Here is a 23665-nt window from a genome sequence, read left to right on the forward strand (position 1 = left end):
ATCTGGCCTGGCCCATGGACTAATAGGAACGGTAAGTTGGGTAAGTATAATGTTTTTTTCCCTTCAGACGAATGTATGGAAATTCTGCATTGTCTGGCGCCATCTATCGATGGCCGTCATGTCATCAATGTTCTAAACCGTGTTTCAGGAATGCTGAATAAAATAAGAGGAAAATAATTGTAGAGGTTTCTTCAAAATCAATGGAACCAAGAAGTAAAGAACAGACAGACATACAAACAAACAAAAACAAACAAACAAACAAAACAAAAAAGTGAGTTATGGATTTTCACGAACTAGAAGTGTAGTCGCAGCCAATTCCATTATGGCATTTTTATGTCACGATCTACATTATGATTTTATAACAAAGTGTTCTGAAAACTCAAATCTTTACTAATTATTTTTCTAATGAACTGTCAGACGAAAAGCATGTATCTTTCCTTTGTGGTAACTTAGTTTGATAACTCTGACTTATGGCGGGATGGGTATTTCAATACGACCCAAATCATTGCTTCTGTGTACAATATTGGAAGAGTGTGAGACGATGAGATCACTGGCGGTCCTATTCTTATACTGCGTTTTTAATCCTTTGTGTGTTTTGGGTACTGGTTGGCGCAGGAAACCCCATAGCAATGTACATACCGTCAAGAGTCCCTGGCACAGAGAGGGTTAAACACGTGTAAGACACTAACATTTCACTTTTTTTTCTGACAAACTGTAAGCTACTGAAATCCATGCATCTGATTGGCTGAGAGCAAATATTAGTATGTGAGAAAGAAATATCCGACAAGACGCTCCATGAAATGCCCCTCCCTCCCCCGGCCCCCCCCCCCCCCCCACCCCGCACGACGGTTTCATGAAAGTTGTCAGTCTTTGACAATTTCAGTATCCTTGGTTTTCATTGGCTGAGAACTTTCCTTTGTATGGTGCACAAAAAGTGGGGGGCCCGAGCCCCCCGGTTCCGCCGGCCATGCCCATTATAGCGACATGTGCCGTCGAGTTCAGTGGAACTGGTTTCATTCACGTTTTTCTTTCCCAATTAAAATGGGTCGAGATACCGTGATTTTGTTGATTTTTTATCAAATGTGAGAACGTAGATTGTCTCACTTTTCTATACGTGACATAGCATAACGAAAGAGCACTTGACTTTCCTCTTTCAGAAAGCAAGGGAATGATATCACCCTTTTACATTATCATAGAAAATGATAATAATAGCGGCATCTAATCAAAAGCACTCAATCTACCTAAAGATACTCGTGTCACTTAGTTTATGTCAAAATTATTTATGTCACTTGTTACTTAATTATGCCAGTAACAAGTCCTCGAAATTCATACTTTTCATGATTTTTGAGAATTTGTGGAATTTTCTTTAAATTGTAGTCTATAATGACTTCATCAAATTCAATAATTTTCTTATCCAGGGATGTAGGCACCGAAACTTTAAGAATTAGTAACATTTGAATAATTATTGTCCGATTTTTCCTCAAACTTTCACGGCTTTTAGGTGTTCTACTAAAATATTGCTGCTTTCACGATATCCACATCATATTTTTATGTTGCTTTTCAGTAACATTTCCACACTTCTTGGGCCTGCACCTCCCTCCCTCCCCGTCCTCCCTCCCCCCCCCCCCCCAACGTCACAAAGGGATTTACGATAAATTTTTATTCTTATGTCGATATGGAGTAACGACAGTACAGCTGTACAAGCAGGCAGGTACAAGACAGTAAATGTTAATAAAAAAAATAATCTGTAAAATGCAAGGCTAGCAACTGCTGTTCATTGATGATTTTTCATTATGATTGTAGCGCCATCTCGTGGCCGACGTATACAAAACATACACAGCTGCATGCAGTGACATTGGGCCGCCGCAATTATGCACACGAAAAATGTTTACACTGGTCTCGACGTGTACTGTGCATGTGTGTGCAACTTCTGTTGTAGGCGCTCCTATCAATAGGGAGCAGCTAGCGCTAGCATAGCGCACTTACTATACGACGAAGCTGGTTCGACTGTATGTCTGTGTTTTCGGATTGATAAGCAAGATCGGTAGCTGCTGTCTTCCTTGAAACAAACTTCATGATCGTACCGCTGATCATCGACATCGTGTATGGATTATATGGATTCTATCCCAGGCATCGAGTCGCGAAGATTACCACTGACTGGCTGCGCTGTTTGGTAATCAGGAGACGTTGAAACCTGAAGTGTTGGTAATATTGAGAGATTTTCCATAGCCGTACGAAAAGTCACTCGCCCACCCCGATCTCTCCCTCTGCTGGAGTTGGGCCGTCATACCATCGGTGAGTAGCGGGAGGAGCCAAGGGCAAAGACCCGTTCGCTTGCTCGCTGACCATAGCTAGCTGGGTTATTGTGCCACTTTGTGGGTAGAACCTTTGTCAGACCAGACCTGGCTGGTCCTTGTTGCATGAAAGTTGAGATCAAACATACAATGTAAGTCTCTGAAAACCCAATTTGGTGGCTGATACCCGATTAATGTTTGGTTTTCTGACTTGGAACCTAGTATTGTCGTAATATAAATGACCATTGCCCATGGACATACTAGTACCGTAGTAGTGCGTAGTGGTAGGGAGGTGTACTAGGTGCCCATGGCATGCACTGGCCACTTGGCATGGGCCTATAGTTTGTTTATAGGCTATGAGTATATCATTTATGCCTTATTATGGCTGCTGAGTAGGCTTACAAATACAATTGTATGAACATTGAATTAAGCCTGATGAAGAAATGTTTTAACGTTTGATAGTGGGTACCGATAATGTTTGTTGTTCACCGAGAACACCTATTTTCTATACCCTGGCCTGGGCTTCTTATTTTTCTTTGGTACAGAAAGTCCAACACCAATATGCAGCAGGGGCCACCAACTGGACAGGCTTAAAAATGTATTAAACTTAACGGGCTTAAACATAAACACTTGTCAGTGTCACTGGCACTATTAAAAAAAAAAAAAAATCTGACTCTGATATGGGTAAATTACAGAATACCGGCAGCCAGTCACAGATACAACTGTAGGCACCTCCGGCTCCGGCGGCTCTGAATACATACACATATAAACAGTACGTTGTAGGCAAAGCCAAAGTTAAATTGGGAGCTTTGCTCTGAGATGTTTTGATTCAACTGAAGTCTGTACAATCAAGTGAGTACTGCTACAGGTGGCAGAAAGAGGTGTTGAATAGTACAGCACACAAGCAGTTTAGACAAAAGACTGTGTCAGGCAAAAACATCAGCATACGCATACTGTGTGTTTGAATCACGTCGGGTTCACAAATTGAGTGAGTAGATCTAGACGTCTATATCTATTGGTGACGCTGTATTATAACTACTTCAATATAGCATGCAACCAGCTGAGACAAAATTATTGTACCTAAAACCCAGTAAAAGAATAGGCCTAGACAACCTACGTGTGTCAGTTGAAGAAAGAAAATAATCATGAGACAAAGATTTATAAAGGTACTGCTTACACGTACAGTGACCACAGCATTATGAATCAGCAGCAGTATCAGAGGTTTTGTGGATGGGTGATGACTTGACAAAGGAAAGTAGACAAAACTGTCATCTTCCGTTCGCCTCAAATTGTTTTGAATACCAAGAATCATCATCATGACTTTGTAGAGACACATGATAAAGGAGCGGAGGCTTGCAAATAGGAATTTCAGAGGGTCTACTGATGTAATATTGCTCAAAGTGTTGATCAAGGAGAAAGCAAAACTAGTTGAGAGATTCAGAAAATTTTATAGAAAAGTAACAACATAGTTTTATGTACTGTACCAATAGAAAGTAATTTCTAGAGTCATTGGTATGTTTTCTAGACTATTGTACACACTTTTAACTATCTGTAGCCTACTGCTCTTTTGTTTTTGCTTATTGAATGTGCATTGCATTTCTAGGTTGGTTCTACTTGATAAAGCAGTGAAATTAACAGAGCTCACAGACATGTTGCCATTGGTGACAGAATTGTGATGCATACCTGACTCTACCCAAAATGTGAAAATGCTATCAATATCAGTGTGCTGTAAAAGCATGTTGCTTTTTTTCACAAATTGGCTATCATATCAAATCTTATGTTTGACCCATTGCAGGAATTACTGAAGAGAAGACCGCACGGAAGAATCCCACACCATAAAGTTCTTTGTGACGGATCTAGTTTTGCATTCTGCGGATTTACCTGGAGGAGTGTTATCTCTCCTGGCCATGCAATGACTTTCATCATGAAAAAGAAAAAGTTCAAATTCCAAGTGAATTTTGAGCTGGTAGAACTATCATCAGTACCACTCATCAACGCAGTCCTTTTTGGAAAAGTCAGACTCTTAGAGGGCGGCAACTTTGCACAGCTGTCGTCAAGGTGAGAGAATGCTCTAGACTTTCAAGTGAGGTTTTGCAATGGTTTATAATCACTGTACATTGTACAGGGTTCATTACATGATGCTGACACAATTGTGTATATCATGGTATATTTTGATTACCAACAGCAACGCTGCACACTGGCACTGGTCCGACGGTCCGGGACCAGTAAAAGTACTGTTGGACCAGTAACTTTTTCAGGAATGGACCAGTAAAAAATAGGAAAAAAAATGGGTACTTACTGGTCAGAGAGACAGGTCAGACCAGTAGAAAAAATGGGTTAGTGTGCAGCCCTACCAACAGTATGCATAGTGTGTGTGAAAAGAAGATGAAATAGGACAGAATGCACCTGAATTTGAAAGATATTTCTTGTTGATATTATGCAGAGAGCGTGAAGCAATCTCTCTATTAAATTTTGAGTGAAATATGAGAAATATGGGGAAAGTTATGATCAATGGTGTATTTGCAAGTTAAAGATAAAATACTCATCCCACTTCATACACCAGACACCCATACGAGTTGTCTTACTCATAGGACTATGATATTGCATGAGTAATACAGTGCATAATGTCTTGTTTTCGATCGCTCTATATAAATGCATCCCGGGAATCTTGTTTACTTACCACTGATAGCGCTACTCAAGATGTGTCAAGAGATCATTACATGTATTGTGACACCTTCTCCTAGACAAAAGAAATTGATGTTTGAATTCCTCTTACTGCAAGCCACAGAAAAACCATATTTTTGTCTGTTTTTGTTTTTTTTTAATATTGTGTGTTTGTGTGTGTATACAGTATAAAGTGAAAAATTCTTTGTGAAGTGCATACTGTCCACAAACTGTACTTACCGGTATTATTGAGTCATTGGAATAACGCTAGTACTGTAATAGTAGGTCAACAACATTGTACGTCATATGTACACTGATGTTCCAGCCCTAATGTTGTATGTAATAGCTTTTGACACTGACTGGAACAACACAAAGATGACTCGCACTCTCACAGCATGTGTAATATTCTATAAATTATTGGATCTTTTATTTATGCCTCCGCCACGAAGTGGTGCCGGAGGCATTATGTTTTCAGGTTGTCCGTCCGTCCGTACGTACGTCCGTACGTACGTCTGTACGTACGTCTGTACGTACGTCCGTACGTACGTCCGTCCGCTTTCGTTTACGCGATAACTCGAGTAATATTTACTTAAATTTTACCAAACTTGGTCCAAGTATGAAGTATGATGGGGCAATGATTTGATTAGATTTTGGGTGAAATCAGCTAAAGGTCAAAGGTCAAAGGTCAAGGTCAAATCATGAAATTGTATCCGTTTACGCGATAACTTAAGACTGTATGGAGCAAATTTCACCAAACTTTGTTGGAGGATGATGTATGATAGGACAATTACTTGATTAGTTTTTCAGTGAAATCGGACAGAGGTCAAAGGTCAAAGATCAAGGTCAAATCCTAAAATTTATCTGTTTACGTGATAACTCAAAGCTGGATGAAGCAGCTTTCACCAAACTTGGTCCAAGGATGATGTATGATGGGACAATTAGTTGAGTAAATTCTAGTGACATTGACAAGAGGTCAAAGGTCAAAAGGTCAAGGTCAAATGCTAAAAATGTTGCTGTTTCCCCCATATCTATGCAATGCCCGCAGTTATTTTCTTGAAACTCAGTGTAGACATGTACTACTGCGTAAGGATTCTCCAGAGAGAGTTTCATGTCATAAGGTCAAAGGTCAAAAGGTCAAATGTTAGGTGAAAATGTTGCAATATCACTTTTCTCGCAAATGGTTCAATGTATCTTCATGGAACTTGGTACATATGTATGGACTGACTGGCAGGGATTATCTAGGGAATATAGGGGTCATGGGTCAATAGTTAGGGGGTCAAAGGTCAAGGTCAACTCCTCAAAATGTTACTATTTCCCTCATATACTAGTATATGCAATGATTGCATTATTAGTTTTAAAATTTAATATATGTACATGTATTACTTAATGGAGATTCTCTTGGAAATTTCCAGCCAGCAGGTCAAAGGTCAAGGGTCAAAGGTCAGGTTTAAATGAAAAAAAAAGAGAGATATTTTGTACTGTAATTACACTCTTTCTTCATACCTTGAAAATTATACTCAATGCATAAACTTATAATAAGGTCAGTCAGAAGTCAAGTAAAAATGTTCAATTCCCCAAATATGTGTACCTGCACTCTTTAATAGACAATTATAGCAAACCCAGTTCGTGGAAAGTGAACATTCAAGATATTTCTGACAAACCTGTTATTTTGATATTTTGCCAGTTATGTGAAACTGTCATCACACATTGTGCTGACATTGTACTATACACCTATTGGGAGAATCATGCATTATGGCGGAGGCATCAGTCGCCGTAGCGACATTTCTAGTTTATTTTTTTTTCAGGGGATGTTTCCTACTGTGTTTACTCACAAGTAATGACTTCAAGGCACTGTGTATTACAGGTTTAGGTTGCCAGTTTGACAAATCAGGGCTGCAAGGTCCATGCTAATTGGCATTTTTTTTTTTAAAATCTAGTGTGAAGATGAAGGGCTCTACATGTGTATAATGACAGTTTTGGGATTGCAGTGAATGCTAAGTACATGTAGGCCCTAAATGCTTCAAAAATTGAAGGCCTGTGGCGTGGTCTACTATACATCCCATTTGTTGTTGTTTTTTCTACCCATAGACTGACGTACATAGAGAAGAAAATGTCATACAGTATTAGTTGCAATTATTGCAGGGTGCACTCAAATTTTGTTTCATTCAATTCCAATGTCACCTTGAAACAAAGCTGAGGGAGAGGGAGAGAGAGGACCCAAAGATAGCATTCATGCAGTCAAACAAGTCATGCTTCACTTCACATAACATTTGCTTCAGATTGAAGAGGAAGGGAATAAAAAGATGCTTGTGACTGAAATTGGTAGAAAATATTGTTGATCCGCCTACACTTTGCCTTTGACAGATTGCTGTTTGACGTTGTGGTTAAAAACAATGACATACAAAAGTTTGTAAAGCAGGAAGACAGCCTACCCATGAACACAATACTATGGAAGCAGCATACCTCCTATGTGGTCATGTAGAAAGTTGCCCCATTATCAACAGTGAAGAGCTAGGGCTCTCTGAGCCAATAAATCAATAAATCACCAGCAAAGGTCAACAAACTTTGAATCCTTGTGAGATAAGCTGCCCATTGATTGTGCTGCTACAATATCACCGAATGTCTCAATAGTGATATATTTAAGGCTGTCATGTAGTGTTCCCATTGGCACTGACATTAGCGAGTTTTAGATCTGCGACGCGAATGCTTTAAAGACATTAATTGCGATGTACTGTAGGAAATAAAAATTGTGTTTTGCACACAAACAATGCGTGAGACAGCTGCTTCCATTGCCCAACACAGGATGCTGGGTCGTCAAAGCATTTGCATTGCAGATCCAAAGCTTGCTGTTAATTGGCTAGGTCAACAATAGAATGTACCATAATTGTATTTTGCAGTACTTTGGTTACAATGTAGTACAAGGTGTTGCCCTCTGTAGATTTTATCCGCAAATGTGGAGGAAAAAAGAAGTAACAGGGCAGTGATACACTGTACTTATATTTGACATTCAGAATGTACTGTACTGAATGTTTCACAATGTTTTTTATTTTTGCGAATTTTGCGAGTTGGGTGCAAGGATATTTACTTTGATCCCGACATGAATGTCGCGTGCACACATACCCTTCTCTGTTTAGTACTGTGCTACACAATTGTGAAATTAACCACTTGCAAGATTGCTGGGAAGTCCTGATTTGGGAAAAATTAGACTTGGTAAATAGTCTATGTATAATCTATACAAATGAAATAATATGTTAACTATTGTACCTACTGTAATGTGAAACAAAAAGGATGGACTGGTGTATATTCTATGCTCCTGTTCTTTATCTTATTAGGCCCTATGCCAAATACCATTTGCGACAGCTCTAACATTTTCACAAGCGACAAGATGAAATGTGGAAATATACAATCATTTGCTGATCACAATGTCCCATAGAGATAGTATTGATATGTAGCACTGTGGGATGTTGGGGGAAGTGATCAGTTACAGGATTACAGTCATGAAGCAAAGGAGTCACCCCAGCTAGGCATTGCCCACACCTCGCCCCATTCAGTGGTGTCTGGGACTTACACAGCCTAATTTTAGTCTCAGGCCAGCCAGCTGAGGGTGACATTTATTACCACTCTCTGGCTGAACGCTCCACTGACGGTTCCGCTGCGTCACAACTAACGGTCCATACAGCCGTGATCAGTAAATTGTTGCCTAGTCGACATTGGGCGACATATTCCCACAAGCAACACTGAAGTTTTGATACTCACACTAGCACTTAACCTGTTTTAGACTGGCTGATTTTGCTATAGCAACATGCATTTCCCATAGACACTTGCCCGAGTATACTCGGGACTCGTCCTCAACAGGTTAACCATTCACTTTGCTTCTGTCTGTCTACTGTAAAACCAGAAATACACTGATTTCAGGGCATAATAATTTTGCGAATTAGAGATGATGGCCTTTTTCGCGGCATGAAATTTTGCATCCATTGCCACTGGCCTACACTGAGTAGACAACTTTTTCGTGCATTTTTTTTTTTTTTTTTCAAAACCTGGCCCCTCGCATGCCAGCGAAAATGTCTGGTTTTCATTATACCAGTGAATTATATGCTTTGGAAACTGTGTATCGTGGTGAGACACGGTAAAATGAAAGAATTTTTCGAAATCTTGTGCTTTTCAAATCGGATTTAATTGTCAGAAATGGCCTCATTCATTCACAATATGATAACCTTGAACTATGACATTGTGAAGTAAATGGTGAAAATGAATTAAAGTCTTTGTTACGATGTTCTAACATGTACAATGTGTATTCAATCATCTTTGTGGAGATATTGATGAAGATCACATGTCTTAAATTAAAACTCTGCAATGTTTGTCATTATGAAGGTTGCTGCATGAACTAAATAATGACCATGATTATTGTTTGTTCCATTTTTACATTTGTAAACTCAGTGATGACCATGACTCTTAATATGAACTCTTTTACTAGGACATGAAATACATGTGTACATGTATGATGTGTCCTAATGCTATCAAGCATTATTCATACGGTACTGTACTAACTGTTAGTTTGTCTAAGATGGGGTTTAGTACCTATCCTAACTTTAAAATGCTGCACACAGTTTTTGCAGAAAATTCACACACGGAGTACCATCTGGTAACAAGGGTTTATTAAAAACACATGCAATGGAGCAGCTTGAGTGTGTTGCCCCAAACTGCAGTGCACGCATGATGTACAGGTAGGCCCCATTGTATCAATGCACCATTCATGTTCTGTACACTCGAGAACAGTGTGCTGTTCTGCAGAGGAAAATCCACATTGCACAGTCAGTGTAAGGAAACTGGTAGCTCGATATGAAAGGATTTGAATAATTTTTGAATTCAATAGCTTCGTGATCCCTCTTGTGGGAGGGTAGAGAAAAAGTGCCTGGGAAAGCAAATAAAGATTTGCTCAAAGAGAGTTGAATCTTATTTTTTCTAGCTCTCTTTCTGCATGTCTTTCACTGAATCTCCCAGTTGAGAATCTGGCGCACTACAAAGGCATTTCATCCCACCTCCGTTTCTCCTTCTCTGTTCTCTATTCCCTATAGATGCTTTCCTCTCTCCCTCTCCATCTCTCTCTCTCTCTCTAGGTTTCTCAAAAGGACTTTGGTGCAACATAGTAATTATTTATGGAATTGCACTTAGGATTTTGATCCCTGGGGGTTGAGTTCTCCCATTACAGGGCCCATTTGTGACATCAAAGCATTGTATATACATAATGGTACTGTAGGGACAGAGTGCATATTATAATTGCATGGGGTTTTTCTTCCAAAAGTTCCATTGAGAACATATGAAGATATTTCATACAACTGTACTCAGCATTGCTATTGAAATGATAGACTTAAATTCAAACCTGTTAACTTTAGATATAATTGTGTACATGTATGTTGTGCCTAATGTCCATGAGTGGTAAACTGTTAACTTTAGATGTACTTGTAGGACCTTCCTGTACATGTTGAACCTAATGTCTAGGGGTGGTAAATTGTATTAATGACTGCTAATTTGCTATACCATTTGGGTAAATTCAGAGTAAAATCAGAATAATTCTATCCTGGATTATGATACCATTTTTCGTCCAAAGTCTGTGGATATTGCCAGGTTGATTTAAAAAAAAAATATATAATTGATTAAATCATTTTCATCCTGGTGTAATCAGTTTGAATGATACAGTAAACATTTGATGAGTATTTTCTGATAATAATAATATAATAATAAATTCTTATATAGCGTATTTCAGACTTGAAAAGAATTTCAATGCGCTTTACAAACAAGCAAACAAATTATACCATAATACAAAATATAGCAACAAAAATTACAATTTACCAAACACAATATATTACTCTACAATTACTATTTCTTAAATGTACATAAAAGGTCAGAGTTGCCAGTACTACTGAGAAATGACTTCAAATTAACAGTCATAGACTACTTTGTATAGATAAGTTTTGAGTTTTTGTTTGAAATTGTCTATTGGCATCTGACTTCTCAGTGGGTCTGGCAGAGAATTCCGTAGAGTAGGTGCAGCAAAAGAAAAAACCCTCTCCCCATAAGACTTTGTTTGAATGGTAGGTAAAACAAGTACGGTAAGTTTCGAGCAGAGGATCGGAGACATCTAGTAGGCTTGTATGGGGTCATGAGTTCTTTAATGTAATGCCAAGATTGACATTATTTCTTGTTGTGCATCAGAGGTAAACTGACACTCACATCAATATGTTATAGTTAAACTTAACTCAATTTATTTGCCCTTAGTTTGAAATTTGCTGATATGCTACATGCCTAGTAAAGAAGTAGTGATATCACACCTTTGGAAATCAGAGGAGGGCCTGGGGTCAATGACCATATTGCTTTAGGACACCAAGGACATGTAATATAGAGTCTTACCAGTGGTAACGAAGTTAACTCTCTTTGTACCAACATCTCAAACTGCACATTGACAAGTTGTACAAATCATTGTCAGTGGCAGTGAATACTCCCATGGAGTGTTGGTACTAAGTTCAAGGGAGAAGCCATTTTGTCCTTTAATCCTATTCTTTGCTGCTTAGCAAGGATTATAGGCCTGAACAAGAGGCTTTTAATCCTTTAATCAGATTTGTACCCCAATGAAAAGGTAAAGGCAATTACAGATGGTGGATACTGGACAATGCACTGTCAAGGCCAGTATAGAAGCTGTTCTTCAAGGGCTTCCTGTTTACGTCATTTGCTATGGAAAGTGAGTGCTATATGGCCAGGTGTTTTTCTTTTTTAATACTTTGTTAACTTTAATGATGAGTCCTTTTGTCTTTAGTGCTTTTGATATTACACATGTACATCTTTATGTACACTCTTTCATGAATGTAAAATTAGGTACAACGTGTGTAGCCCTTTTCTAGCAAAGGAATCACTAAGAACAACAACTTCACAGTATACAAAATTACAATGTACATACTCACATGGTAAAGGTTTTGCAATGTCTGAATCAAATACACAATGTAAAAAACAATATTATGACATGCAATTTTAAACCAACCTTTTTGTTCATTGACAATGCCATTGCGTTGGTACAATGTATGTGATATTTTGCTAGCATACTAAATTCTTTCATGGCATTTCAAGACAAAGCAGGTGTTACTGACTTAAATTGGCTGTAAGTGATTAGTAGGAAGCATGTGCTGTAAAAGTTACCTTTTCTACAATATGCAGTTTGTATTTTTAAATAAATTCATATGGCTATGATAAAGTAACATGTAAGGTATGATAGTTTCATTAAGAGGCTATCTGTTGCACACTGTTTTATGATTCAGAGTGTACAGTCTGTAGGTTTTACATAAGTCAGCTGAACGAAAGTGAAAGAACAACTTTGTGTCGGTGCATGTCTCGTGTTTCAAAGTCTATCCCTGTGGTCACGTAGGGCACATATTTGTCTTTTGTCATCCTGTGAAGGAGGACAAGATGAGATTGAAATATTTGTAGTCAAAGCCTCATATCCTGATCTCAGTTTTATTTTAATGTATTAAATACATTCTTTTCGTAGCCTTTTCAAGTCTTGTATTGAAAGCTTCGATAGTGTAGGGTGTACTGCCGTAAAACTTTCAAGAAGTATGTGAAAGTGAGTACTTGAAAATTTCCCTTGGATGACCTTACTATTAAATTAAACAGAATACTCACGCTGCTGTTTTGTCCAAGAATGTGTGAGGACTCATCCTTGTAATATAATGGAATGCCAGTGGTTGCCACAAATCACCAGAGTCACAAAATATAATCTCTTTGAGTCAATGTGACACATGTCTTGATGATTTTTATTTTTTAAGACTGTCAGAAATACAAGAGGAATTGCATACAGTGCATGGGTAAAGTATTTCTTGCATGTACACATGTATTATTGTACGTATTGTATTGATGTCCAGTTTTTGTATAATTTTTTACTATCCAAGCAGTGTTTTGTTATATTTTTAGTCAAAACAACAGCATTGCATCGTAAAGTTTCATCGAACTGACACTGTGACCAAAGTCAAATTTATCATGCTATAAACTTTGCATGGGGAAGTAAAGCATTTCATTTGTTAGGTGAAGTTGTAAACATCATCAATTTAGAAAATGAACAATCAGTTTACATTCAGCAAATATTTGACAGTATTGTTAAAGAGAACAGTGGCAAAAAAAAACAAACCACCCAAACACAATAAATTATAAAGGGCTCTGTATGCCAAGCCATAAAGAATACATCATGTTGGAAAGGCTGAAGACATGCAGTATGTTTAATGTGTCTCTTCAGCACTGAATCAATTTTTTCCCCCTACTTCAGTAATCTGGAGTGTGAAGCGTGGGAATATTAATGTGCAGTGCGTGCTTCCTGATTTACTTAAAATCACAAGTTATTGTAGCATGTGTACAATGTACATGCACTGGATTAACAGTGCACAGCAAAATGCATCAATTGTCAAGTTCTTACATATGTAGATTCAATTACTTGGTGCTATGCTGAATGCTTAATTCCCAGCAAGACACGTGTATGTTTCACATTGCAGAGGGCCTCCTAAATAGCTCCAGGCAATTTATTTGTGTGTTTTTTTATCATGTTTTTGTATTTGTTTTTTGTATTTTTGTTTTAGTTCATATGTGCTTGAGCAGAGCAGTACCCTCCACTGCCAATCAACCATACGTGTGCCTATTAACGATGCACCATCCTGTTCCAACACCATGGCGATAAAATGTACATTCCTCTGTGGAGGTGGTGGTTGCTGTTTGATGTTTGAGGAGTTCGATCTGACACGACATTGCACCCGGCCAACAAATAAAAGAAATATTATGGGGCTGGGTAAAAGCAGGACTGAAGCTTCTAATTGCCTAGCAAACACAGGAGGTGTCTGCCTGCACAGCAAGGTTACACTGGCTAAATGGCAACTGAGTGGGCTTTCTACACAATGGTGGGATCTCACATGGAATGCTATACATACAGTCACAACAGATCTCGATCACACAGCAAGCTAGTACAAAGAACATCTTGAATAGAAAGGAGGGAGGAGGGGGGGGGGGGGGGGGGGATAAAGCTGTACCAATACTGAGTGCCTGAATGGTACAAAGTTTGTTGAACCCCAGACATCCCTATTGTTATGTGTATTATGCAATGCTTGCTTAGTAGAGCTCACCTTTCATTGTTGGCTGGGCTGAACCCCCTCCCCTCTCTCTTCATGCACTTCACTTGTCCTTCTCACCCATGTTTCCAAGCTGGCCTCAACATTTAGGCCCTACAAGTAGAATGTTTGTATGAGGGTGGGGGACGGGTAGAGTGAGGTGGATTTAAAAATCTCATTGGCGGTGAGAGATCACAAGAAAAGGAAAGCATGCAAACATAGACAAATTTAAAGAGGTTATTTAAAGAATGATAGATTTTTCATGATAACACGGATGAGAATAAAGAGGCTGATAGGTCTACACTTAATTACATACATGATGTCACATTGATTCACTCCAATAAAATGTGTTTATAGAGAGTGAGATTGGTACATTGTAGGTACATCTGCCTTGCCATTGGACAATTTTACAAGCTTCATATACCAGGGTATACACTTTATTCCAATTCTGAGAAAGACCAATTATCACAGTAGTTTGAAACCTGAAATGTCTCAAGTGAAATTCACATCTTTGTAGTTATTTTGTGTTTATCTTTAGCTTACCATGTGCAGGAAGGAACATTTTCATTCTATTTCATGTTCCCAGTTCAAAACAGTATTAGCAAATGGTTTGTTATTGCTGTCAGTGACACAAGTAATCAAGTACCACATTGTACTTTAATATACAAATGGGTTTAATAGTATCCATGTATTCACAAGAGTCACGGTTTCTCACTTTGTGTGTTTACCAGTATTCATGGCAGCCTATTAATTCGACTAATCCCTGCCCTCCACCCCCCCCCTCTCTCTTTTATTTCTGACACTAACAATAGCAGTGTGAGTAACTGGCAGTACAATGTGATGGGTTTTCTCCTCATTTGTGAGGATAATGTATTGGTACTAGATCACATGGAGCCAACATTACTTGGCATCAGGAATTTATGCCTGTATGTGTAAGTAGGTCAACCTTAACCTGTAGAACTTGAAGGCAAGTCCTGAGAATACTCAGGCAGGTGTGTATGGGAAATGCATGTTGTCGCAAAATCAGACCACCCTCAACGGGTCAATATTCGGGGGGGGGGGGGGGGGGGGAGCTTCTTTAATAAGGAGTTACTCAGCTGAGAAATTTCTATATTAAGTTATGATAAAAACACAATACAAACTTCTCGAGCACAAAAAAAAATATCTTAGCAGACATGTTTTACCTGAAAAATTATGTCAGTGGCTAGAAGGGGATTATAATTGTTTCAATAAAGCAATGGGTTGACATGCATTCTAGAAATGATCTCAAAAGTGAGAACAATGTTGGTTGAATAAAATTACACAGAAGCATAATGTTAGAACCAAAACTATTAATTTTGTTAGATGTATATATCACACTTGTGATGATTTGAAAATTGATATGATTGTGTTATAATAGTGATTATAATTCACAGTTTATTGCTTTCATTTCTTTAATGACCTAGCCTAATGACTTGTATGAGTAAATATTAATCATTCATGGTTCAAACTTTAGTTGGCTTTTCATGAAACAAATTAATTGTAATCTTTGTGAGAAGCAGAGTTTATGATACTCCAGCAAACTTTTTCTTACCTCTTTATGACCTTCCCAGGAGGATGTTAAATATTTGGTAGCAAGATAAGAACTTTTTGCATGACTTTGGCAATTGTTGATGTGGCAGTTGACTGAGAGATAGTGAGCATACCAGCGTTGTATCATTTGAAGCAAACATGTAGGGCCATTCCAATTTGCTCTTTGGCCTCTCATTCTGATAAGTTGCAGTGGTCGAACTTACATTAGTATCAAGGTAGGGGAGGACGGAGGATATACAGTGTACAAACGTACCTGGGTTTAATGGGGTAGGGGTGGTTAGTAACACTGAATTATTGCCAAGTGTACATGTAGCCATTAAATATTACTCCACAATCAAACATGGAAATAAATTGGATGTTTATGATTTGGTGAAGTTTGAGCAAGTGATTAAGGCCCGCACACACTACCCAAAAGTTGTGTAAACGCATGAATCACGCAAGAAATTTGGTTGTGCGTGCTTGTCCGTCGAGAATTTTCGCTGATTTACTCGATGAAAATCACAGATGAACTGCCTAAGAACTACGGAAAGATCACGCAAAAATCACTTACAAACCACGCACTTTCAGCGCATAGGCACGCAAAGGCCCCAAACAGGGCGAATAGGTGGTTGTGCGCGACGACTGAGGTCCACGGAAAACCACACATAATCTGCGCATTATCACTAATGAGCCGTGTATGAATCGCGCATGAACGCAATAGTGGCAACATTTTCGCGAACAATCACTGATATTCCACGCATATTTCGCGCATTGTTCGTGTAAGAACTACGCAAACTATGCAAAAATTACGTAAAACAGCGCAATACTGCGTAAACTTTTATGCGAAGCCAAGTTTTGAGCTGCTCAAAACCTGGAATCACGTAAAGCGCCGATCCGGCGCACATCGGCGGACAACTACGAAGGTTCCACATCAGATAAACTCATATAAAGAGCAAATCGTGCATGTATCGCGTAAGGCTCGAATTTCTTACGTGCGGTGATTCATGCGTTTACGTGACTTTTGGGCAGTGTGACCGGGCCTTTACCACCTGCTGACCAAATTAAAAAAACAAAAACTGTCTTAGTGATCATATATTTTGTTAGTTTATAACATGATGGTTTCCAAACTTAATATTTCAGGATGTTGTGGAATTTTTTTTTTTTTTCATTTCCATTCATGGACCAAGTCTGTCACACATGACCCAGTCAGACATGGGAAATTGGATCGAGCAACTCTAAACTGCAGGCACAACTAATTTTTAAATTGGAATACAAACTTCTCATATCAGGCTTTGTTACAATATTATAGCTGGGCCACCAAACTAAGTTTTATACTCCTGGGCATAAGTGGACAATTAGAATTTATAAATGCATTCTTAAATTCTTCATACATCAATGTAGATCTACTGCCTGGCAAAAGATCAAAGAATAATTCTCTCACAAGAAAAGAGAGAAATATATAATTACATTATATATAATTATTCTCTTTAACTCTAACAGGTACAATGTATTTTTTATCAGCAAATGTGCAACGTAAGCCTGTATCGTGAAAACATTTTTCAGCTACAAAAACTACAGGTAACCCTTGTATGAAAATATTGAATTTGGGCCAGGAAAGCATTGCTGAAATGCTCACCAAGGTAAAGATATTTCCTCTACAAAGTTTTGTTTGGCATTGTTAACCCGTTGAGGATGAGTCACTTAATGTATACTCGGGCAAGCGTCTATAGGAAATGTGTGTTGTAGCAAAAGCAAATCATCCTCAACGGGTTAAAAATGTGGAGCTGATAGCAATGCACAATTTACACTGCTCTTACTTGTACATTGTACTGTCATTTAACTGTTTTTGCAAAGGTAGCAGAAACACCGTTTCTTCTGTATAACTTTAGTTGAAACAGTCAAAATCCTTTTGTTGTTCTTGTTGTTATCTGGCTGGCCTATATCTTGATGCTATTCTTACTGCATGTTGCTTGAGGCTCGATGTGGCTATTTCTGACAACCATTGTAAAGGTTCAGCAAAAGAGAGCTCCAGGGCAGGAAATTATTGGGAAATCCATGCACTTTCCCAGCAGGATCAAATTTTGTGAAATTTCCTCTTTTTTTTCTTCTGTTCAGCCAAAAACTTTGCCATTGGATGCACTATAATATGTGTATGAATATTTTGTAGCCAATTGGCTTCTTGTGTGTGTAGTGGTAGGCCTATGATATGCTGAGAAAGCAAGAAACAATTTGATACTGAATCCATTTGCTTTAAAGCAGTATTAATACTCTGTGTACAAGTAGGTTTAACTCTTTATGTGCCACGTTCGCACCTCCGACTCGGACGATGGCGTGCCAACTTCGCATATTCTGCTCAAATGCACAAACCCGCCCAAACAGATCGATAAATCGCCAAAATGCCACAGTACAATAACGGCGTTTCTCGCGATTCCATTCCTCTCGTCTATAGCTTGCATTTTGTGTGGGGATTGACTAACAAGCAGTGTTTCCTATTGGATTTGCATACAAATGCTAAGTTTCTGTCACTGCTTTGTGTGCAAAAGTCATACATTTACGGTAATACAGCTACTGGGCATTTGAAAGAAAAGCAATTATAGATTTGCCATAGAATTTACATCGATGCAAAGGTTGGCATTTTCTTTACAACTTCACTCCCTTCGTCTGCAATTTAACATAAATCTATAAAAGTTATATAGATTTGAAAAACAGAATGTTTTCTCAACGCATGACTACATTGGTGTCTCAGAATAATGTGGCACACAGGGGGTTTCCACCATGGCACATAAAGGGTTAAACAGGGAGGTGATCTCACCTCCCTGGTTTATGATGATCCACAAGTACCTGTACAATATACCTGTGATATATGGACAAGGGATACTGTATAAGCTGTTATTTTTGAGAGGGTTTAATTTTTGCAAATTTCGCAAATCACAGTTGAATCACAAATTTAACAATGCTAAAACATCTCCATGCACTTTGTTAATAGTAGATTAACGTAAGCGTCGGCGTCAGTTCACAAAAACAACATCTCGCGAAAATGTCTATGACCTCTTCATTCACAAAAATATCTGTACGCGAAAATAACAGTGTATACAGTAGTGTAGTTGAATGGGAGGGCAGAGGGGTTCATCAGGGAATACCAACTTGTTCATTTAGACCTTTGATTTTTAGATTTGTGATTATTTTCATTTGGACTGCATCTATACATGTAGTTGTACAAAAGGTCCGTGTATGTACCTGTGGCCATGTAATGCCCAGGTAAAGAGTTCCCATAGACACCTGCCCTAGTATACTCGGGACTCATCCTTTGAACGGGTTAAAGCTACAAACGAGGTGCTTGACATTATATGGAAGTACACATTGGCATTTACAAGCATGAATATTCTAAGGCAGACATGGGCGATACAATTTGTGCAGCAAGATAGATAGTGCAGTAGCGTCTCAGCTCACCCAGTATGTCGTACGATATGTATGACACACCGTATTGATAATTTGTCATTTCACTAGCTCAGCACCAATCCAGTTGATTAGGTGGCTTGTTGATAAAGTACCAATTGTTAATAAGTTTTCATCAATCTGGGAGCTTGGGGATTTGGCCATTGAAATTGATTTCATGCTCACCAAAGTAGCCTGGGAGTAAATTTTATTGAAACAGGCATTCACAGAACAAGTTTAAAGAAAGATGAACACATCTTTATTCTTCATGACAAAGACATCGTTAGTAACCATGCCATCATCCAGGCAGTTTTTTTTTTCCTTCAGACACCTTAGTGAATGCTTGTAATATTCAGAATGTTAGTGGCTTTTGTCAATTGCTATTGAAAGGAACATGTCTTTCCCATGAGAGTAAGGTTGTGATGCATTCTATGAGTTTTGATTCCCTTCGGCCCGAATTCATGAAGGTGGTACAAATTAAACCATGGTTTAAACCATGGACAAAAACCATGGAGCGCCAAGTGTCGCCCAGAATATTTCGTTACGAAATTGATCATTTCGTCGACAAAATTACCATTGCGTTAATGAAATAATCATTTTGTGGACGAAATGTTCATTTAATTACAAAATCAGGTTCTCTGTGAAATAGATGGGATGACAACTACAGTAGGATGTGATGCAATCAGCCGTTTGCATTTATAAGTTGCACACTGCCATGTTTATGTGCTTATGACAATTTTTTTTTATATTCCATATACACTTCTCATAGTGTTTGACTTGATTAGCTCACACAAACTATCAGCCCCACTTGACAGTTTTCCTCATAAATGCAGGTGTGCGGGGAATATTGACACTACGCTCTTGATTCTGCTGTTTTTATTGATCAGACTGGAAAACTGCTCAACAGTTCATGCAGAGCATCTGTTTTCCTCTTAATGCACAGCGCACAGGGTAGCGTAGACTGCGAACCCACTGCTCACAAGCTAGAGTAGTAGAGAACGTCACGCCGTCTGCCCCATCACAAATTAGCATTTGCGAGAAGAACAGCTGCCTTGATTCTGAAGAATAAACCGAGATGCTCCCTGCTGGCACTCAGAGCGTAAACTTTTCCATTGCTCTTGTAAATGATGACCGTTTGCACATTGAACAAGTTGTCCATGGGACCATCATAACCTTTCGATCACCCCTGATCAGTAATGTATACCGGTATGCTCAGATAGCCAAGGTGTGAATTCCCTAACCATGCCTCTATTAATACTCTATATGCAATGAGAACTATTTCATGTAGAATGTCTGTGATTTTATTATTGAAAAAGAAAAGACTTCTTACAGTTTTAGTTAATATTTCAAAGTCCAGTGATTGATTTGTTGTGAATCGATCTGAAGTACATTATGTATGCTGATCATAAACAGGCAGCAAATCGATGAGCATTGCATAACAGGCCCATTCTCACACCCCCCCCCCCAAAAAAAAAAAAAAAAAGGTTTTTAAAATCAATTCTAGGAATGTAATGGAAAACCAATAATTCTTTTGTGTGTGTGGGTGTGTAGACACAAAAAAAATCATGAACTATCTCAATCCACATCACAATGCAAAATTGAGTCCATCTTGATTTTTTAAAACCCTTCATTTGCTTTGTGCAGTGTGTGCGAACAGCGCATGAAAACATGAAATCAGTAACTTTGATCCCATAATGCATCTCGATGCGCTAGACCTCGGATGAGAGTGCCTGAGATCATGCTCTTGTATTAACCCATCCCATACTGAGTTCTGAAATCCCCATAGACGTAGTACACAGGTCACCAGGTTCCCGTATGTAACAGGTTTAAAAGTCAGTTCGTAGAACTCCATATTGCACATAAACAGAAAAAGGTAATTTGAAATAACAGGCATGAAGGTATTCATGATGTACTGTAATCCTTATAAATGGTGCTTTACAACATGTCAGACTGACAGCGAAAAAGTGTTCATTAAAACCTCGTATGTGGCATTATTGATAGAAAAAGTTCGCTATTGCATTCAACACAAAACAATGAAATGAATGCTTCCCCAGTTGGTCTACACAGGTTCATTCTTTGTTTGAACAGGAATTCCATAAATTGTTACGTCCGGCAAGGTTGTGCATAATAATACCTGGTATGCCACTTTGACAAGTGAAGTGCCTAACCAGCTGAGAACGTCGTTTGTCCATATGATCATGCACGTACACCAAGTGTACAGTGTGAATTATGACACTGTATGAGCTACATGTTTTGTAAAATTACGAATTGGCTTTTATTCTATATTGGGAGATTTGGACTGGGAGTGATTCACGTGCAGTTGGGTGAGATTTTGGTGGGGTTTTTTGTGAATATTCATCACACTTCTATCACTGTGCGAATGCAAATTTGTCATTTAAGAGGTACAATGTAGTAGAAATGTACTCTGTGTATTTTGCACAAATTTTGCAAAAAGATTTTTTTTTTTCATATAATTATGTAGGCCTATATAGGTATACTGAATGAATTCCACCAGGCCCGTCTCATTTCATTGGTTCTGGTAACCCACTTATTTGTGGATGCCTTCACCGGCATCTAATGAAATTTCTATTCCCTACCAGCCAGTTCTCCATACAGCGTGCTCTTAATTACATCCTGTATAGGCTGTACTGCTAATGGAAATCTCAAATGGCCTGTACTTAATGAAATGGCAGGGGTGTTCTTTTGAAGGTGATGACAACCTGTTTCTGTATAGCGATATATTAATGAAAGGAATTTTTTTTCCCGCCCAATTCCAGCCACATGAATCCAGAATTTAGCTACACTGTACCATCTTGAATTAAAGCTAGCTATTCCCTTTGGGTTGGAGCTACAATGTATGATGGGTTTAGTGGTAGTATTTTACATCGTATAGGCCCTAGCTGATGTAAATGAAAGAGCATGAAATCTTGTCTTTAGTACAGAAATCCCCTTTTTATGGAGCTCTTTATTTTAAGTTGATCAAATCAGGGAGGTGAGTGGAAACCCCCTCCCTGATCAAATGCTTGATTTATTTTACAGTTGGCCCATAGAAGAAGTAATCACATGCTTACAAATAGCAAGAGCCATGGGACTTACAGCATGAACTCCCTTTGAAGAACTAGGCAATGAGGGTAGAGTGTGATCCTATTAACCCGTTGAGGATGGGCTGATTTTGCTACAACATGCATTTCCCATGGACACCTGACCAAGTATACGTGGGACCCATGCTCAAAGGGTTAAAATAAAGAGCTTAAGCCAGGACCCTGTGATACAGAATGCATGGTCTTATCAAAGGGCCATGCACTACAGCTACATTAGTTATAGTGTACTGACAGAGCAAGACATTGCACTATAAAGTCATAAGTGTCAGACATTAGCCGTGAGACTTATGCCTAATGCCAACTTAATGCTATTGCAATGTTTGTACGTTGTATCTTCTGAATGTGAATGTTTGTAGAATTTCATTATGACGAATTCTGGGCAGAGGAATGAAATAAATGATGTCCCGTGTAGACTATATTTTATGTAATATTCAGAAAATGTTTGTAACAATTATATTAAAGAGTGTTAAGACACCATAAAAAAAAAGAACAGACAAAGGCAGCTTGTAACACTAGTAAATGTGTGATCAGTATTGATTGAGGCCCCTACATACTTTAATAGATTAACTTGGGCTGTTATATTTGGATCCCACGTGATAATTTGTGCAGGAATTATTTTGCCAAACTTCTGGTGCTTCCCTTTAAGATAGGAGTGTGTCTATCATGATTAAATGCTGATAGCAGTAATTACGCAAAGATTGAAGACATTCTTGATACTATCCTTGTTTAGTTCTAATCTAAGTGACTGATTTCGATCTACAGTGTATGGGCTTTGTACTCCATTTATACTGTATCTATAGGCTGGTACCGTGTATTAAACTCCCTGTAGCTAAGGATCTTGTGCACATAATTTTCTATAAATGAGGATGAGCAAGTGTCTATGGAAAATGTGTGTTGTAGCAAAATCAGTCTGTCCTCAATGGGTTAAATGGTTATAGTCATGGAATCTCCATCCTTTTTAAATAACATCAGTACAGTTGTACCTCATACATACCTTCAAGAAATATCCATTCTCGTGATGAATGTGTACTTTAGTACATTCGTACCATTTTCATCCCTTTGTTCATAATGGAGGTCACCGATTTTGTGGAATGGTTTGCTAGATAAACTTAGGGATGGTCGAGACAGACATTGATCAATCAATCAATCTATTATGTTACTTGTATCTTGATTGTTATAACCTAATGTTTGAAGAGACATGAAATATTACTTTACTTGATTGTATCTTTAAGAGCTTGCAAAAATACATGTCATTAAAATGCACAATACATTGTCCTTCAGAGTGAGTCTAATGTGCTCTGTGTTTTCTTGATTCTTTGATGTCAGCACTTTCTAAAATGAAAGTCGCAAATGGATTGAGATTTTACAGGTTTTTCAGACGTTTGTGCCATAAGTATCTAATATACAGAACTGTAGGTCAAGAGGCTGAAAAAAAAGTATGCAAAGTGTGCACTGTATGAAAATTGTGTTATGATTTATT

General features: G+C 38.4%; 1 protein-coding gene across 1 annotated transcript in view; it reads left to right on the top strand.

Annotated features, from left to right (window-relative positions):
- The first annotated feature begins 4194 nt into the window (after nt 1-4194).
- Nucleotides 4195-23665, top strand: part of LOC139721362 (early estrogen-induced gene 1 protein-like) — a 98914-nt gene continuing 79443 nt past the window's right edge. The window contains exon 1 of the mRNA XM_071632679.1: nt 4195-4352. Coding sequence (XP_071488780.1) covers nt 4207-4352 — 146 coding nt within the window. The 5' untranslated portion in view covers nt 4195-4206. The remainder of the gene's footprint in view (nt 4353-23665) is intronic.

Source organism: Diadema antillarum, unplaced genomic scaffold, assembly GCF_040938485.1.
Source record: "Diadema antillarum isolate AM-2024a unplaced genomic scaffold, OU_Dant_1.0 scf00000141, whole genome shotgun sequence".
Taxonomy (NCBI): Eukaryota; Metazoa; Echinodermata; class Echinoidea; order Diadematoida; family Diadematidae; genus Diadema; species Diadema antillarum.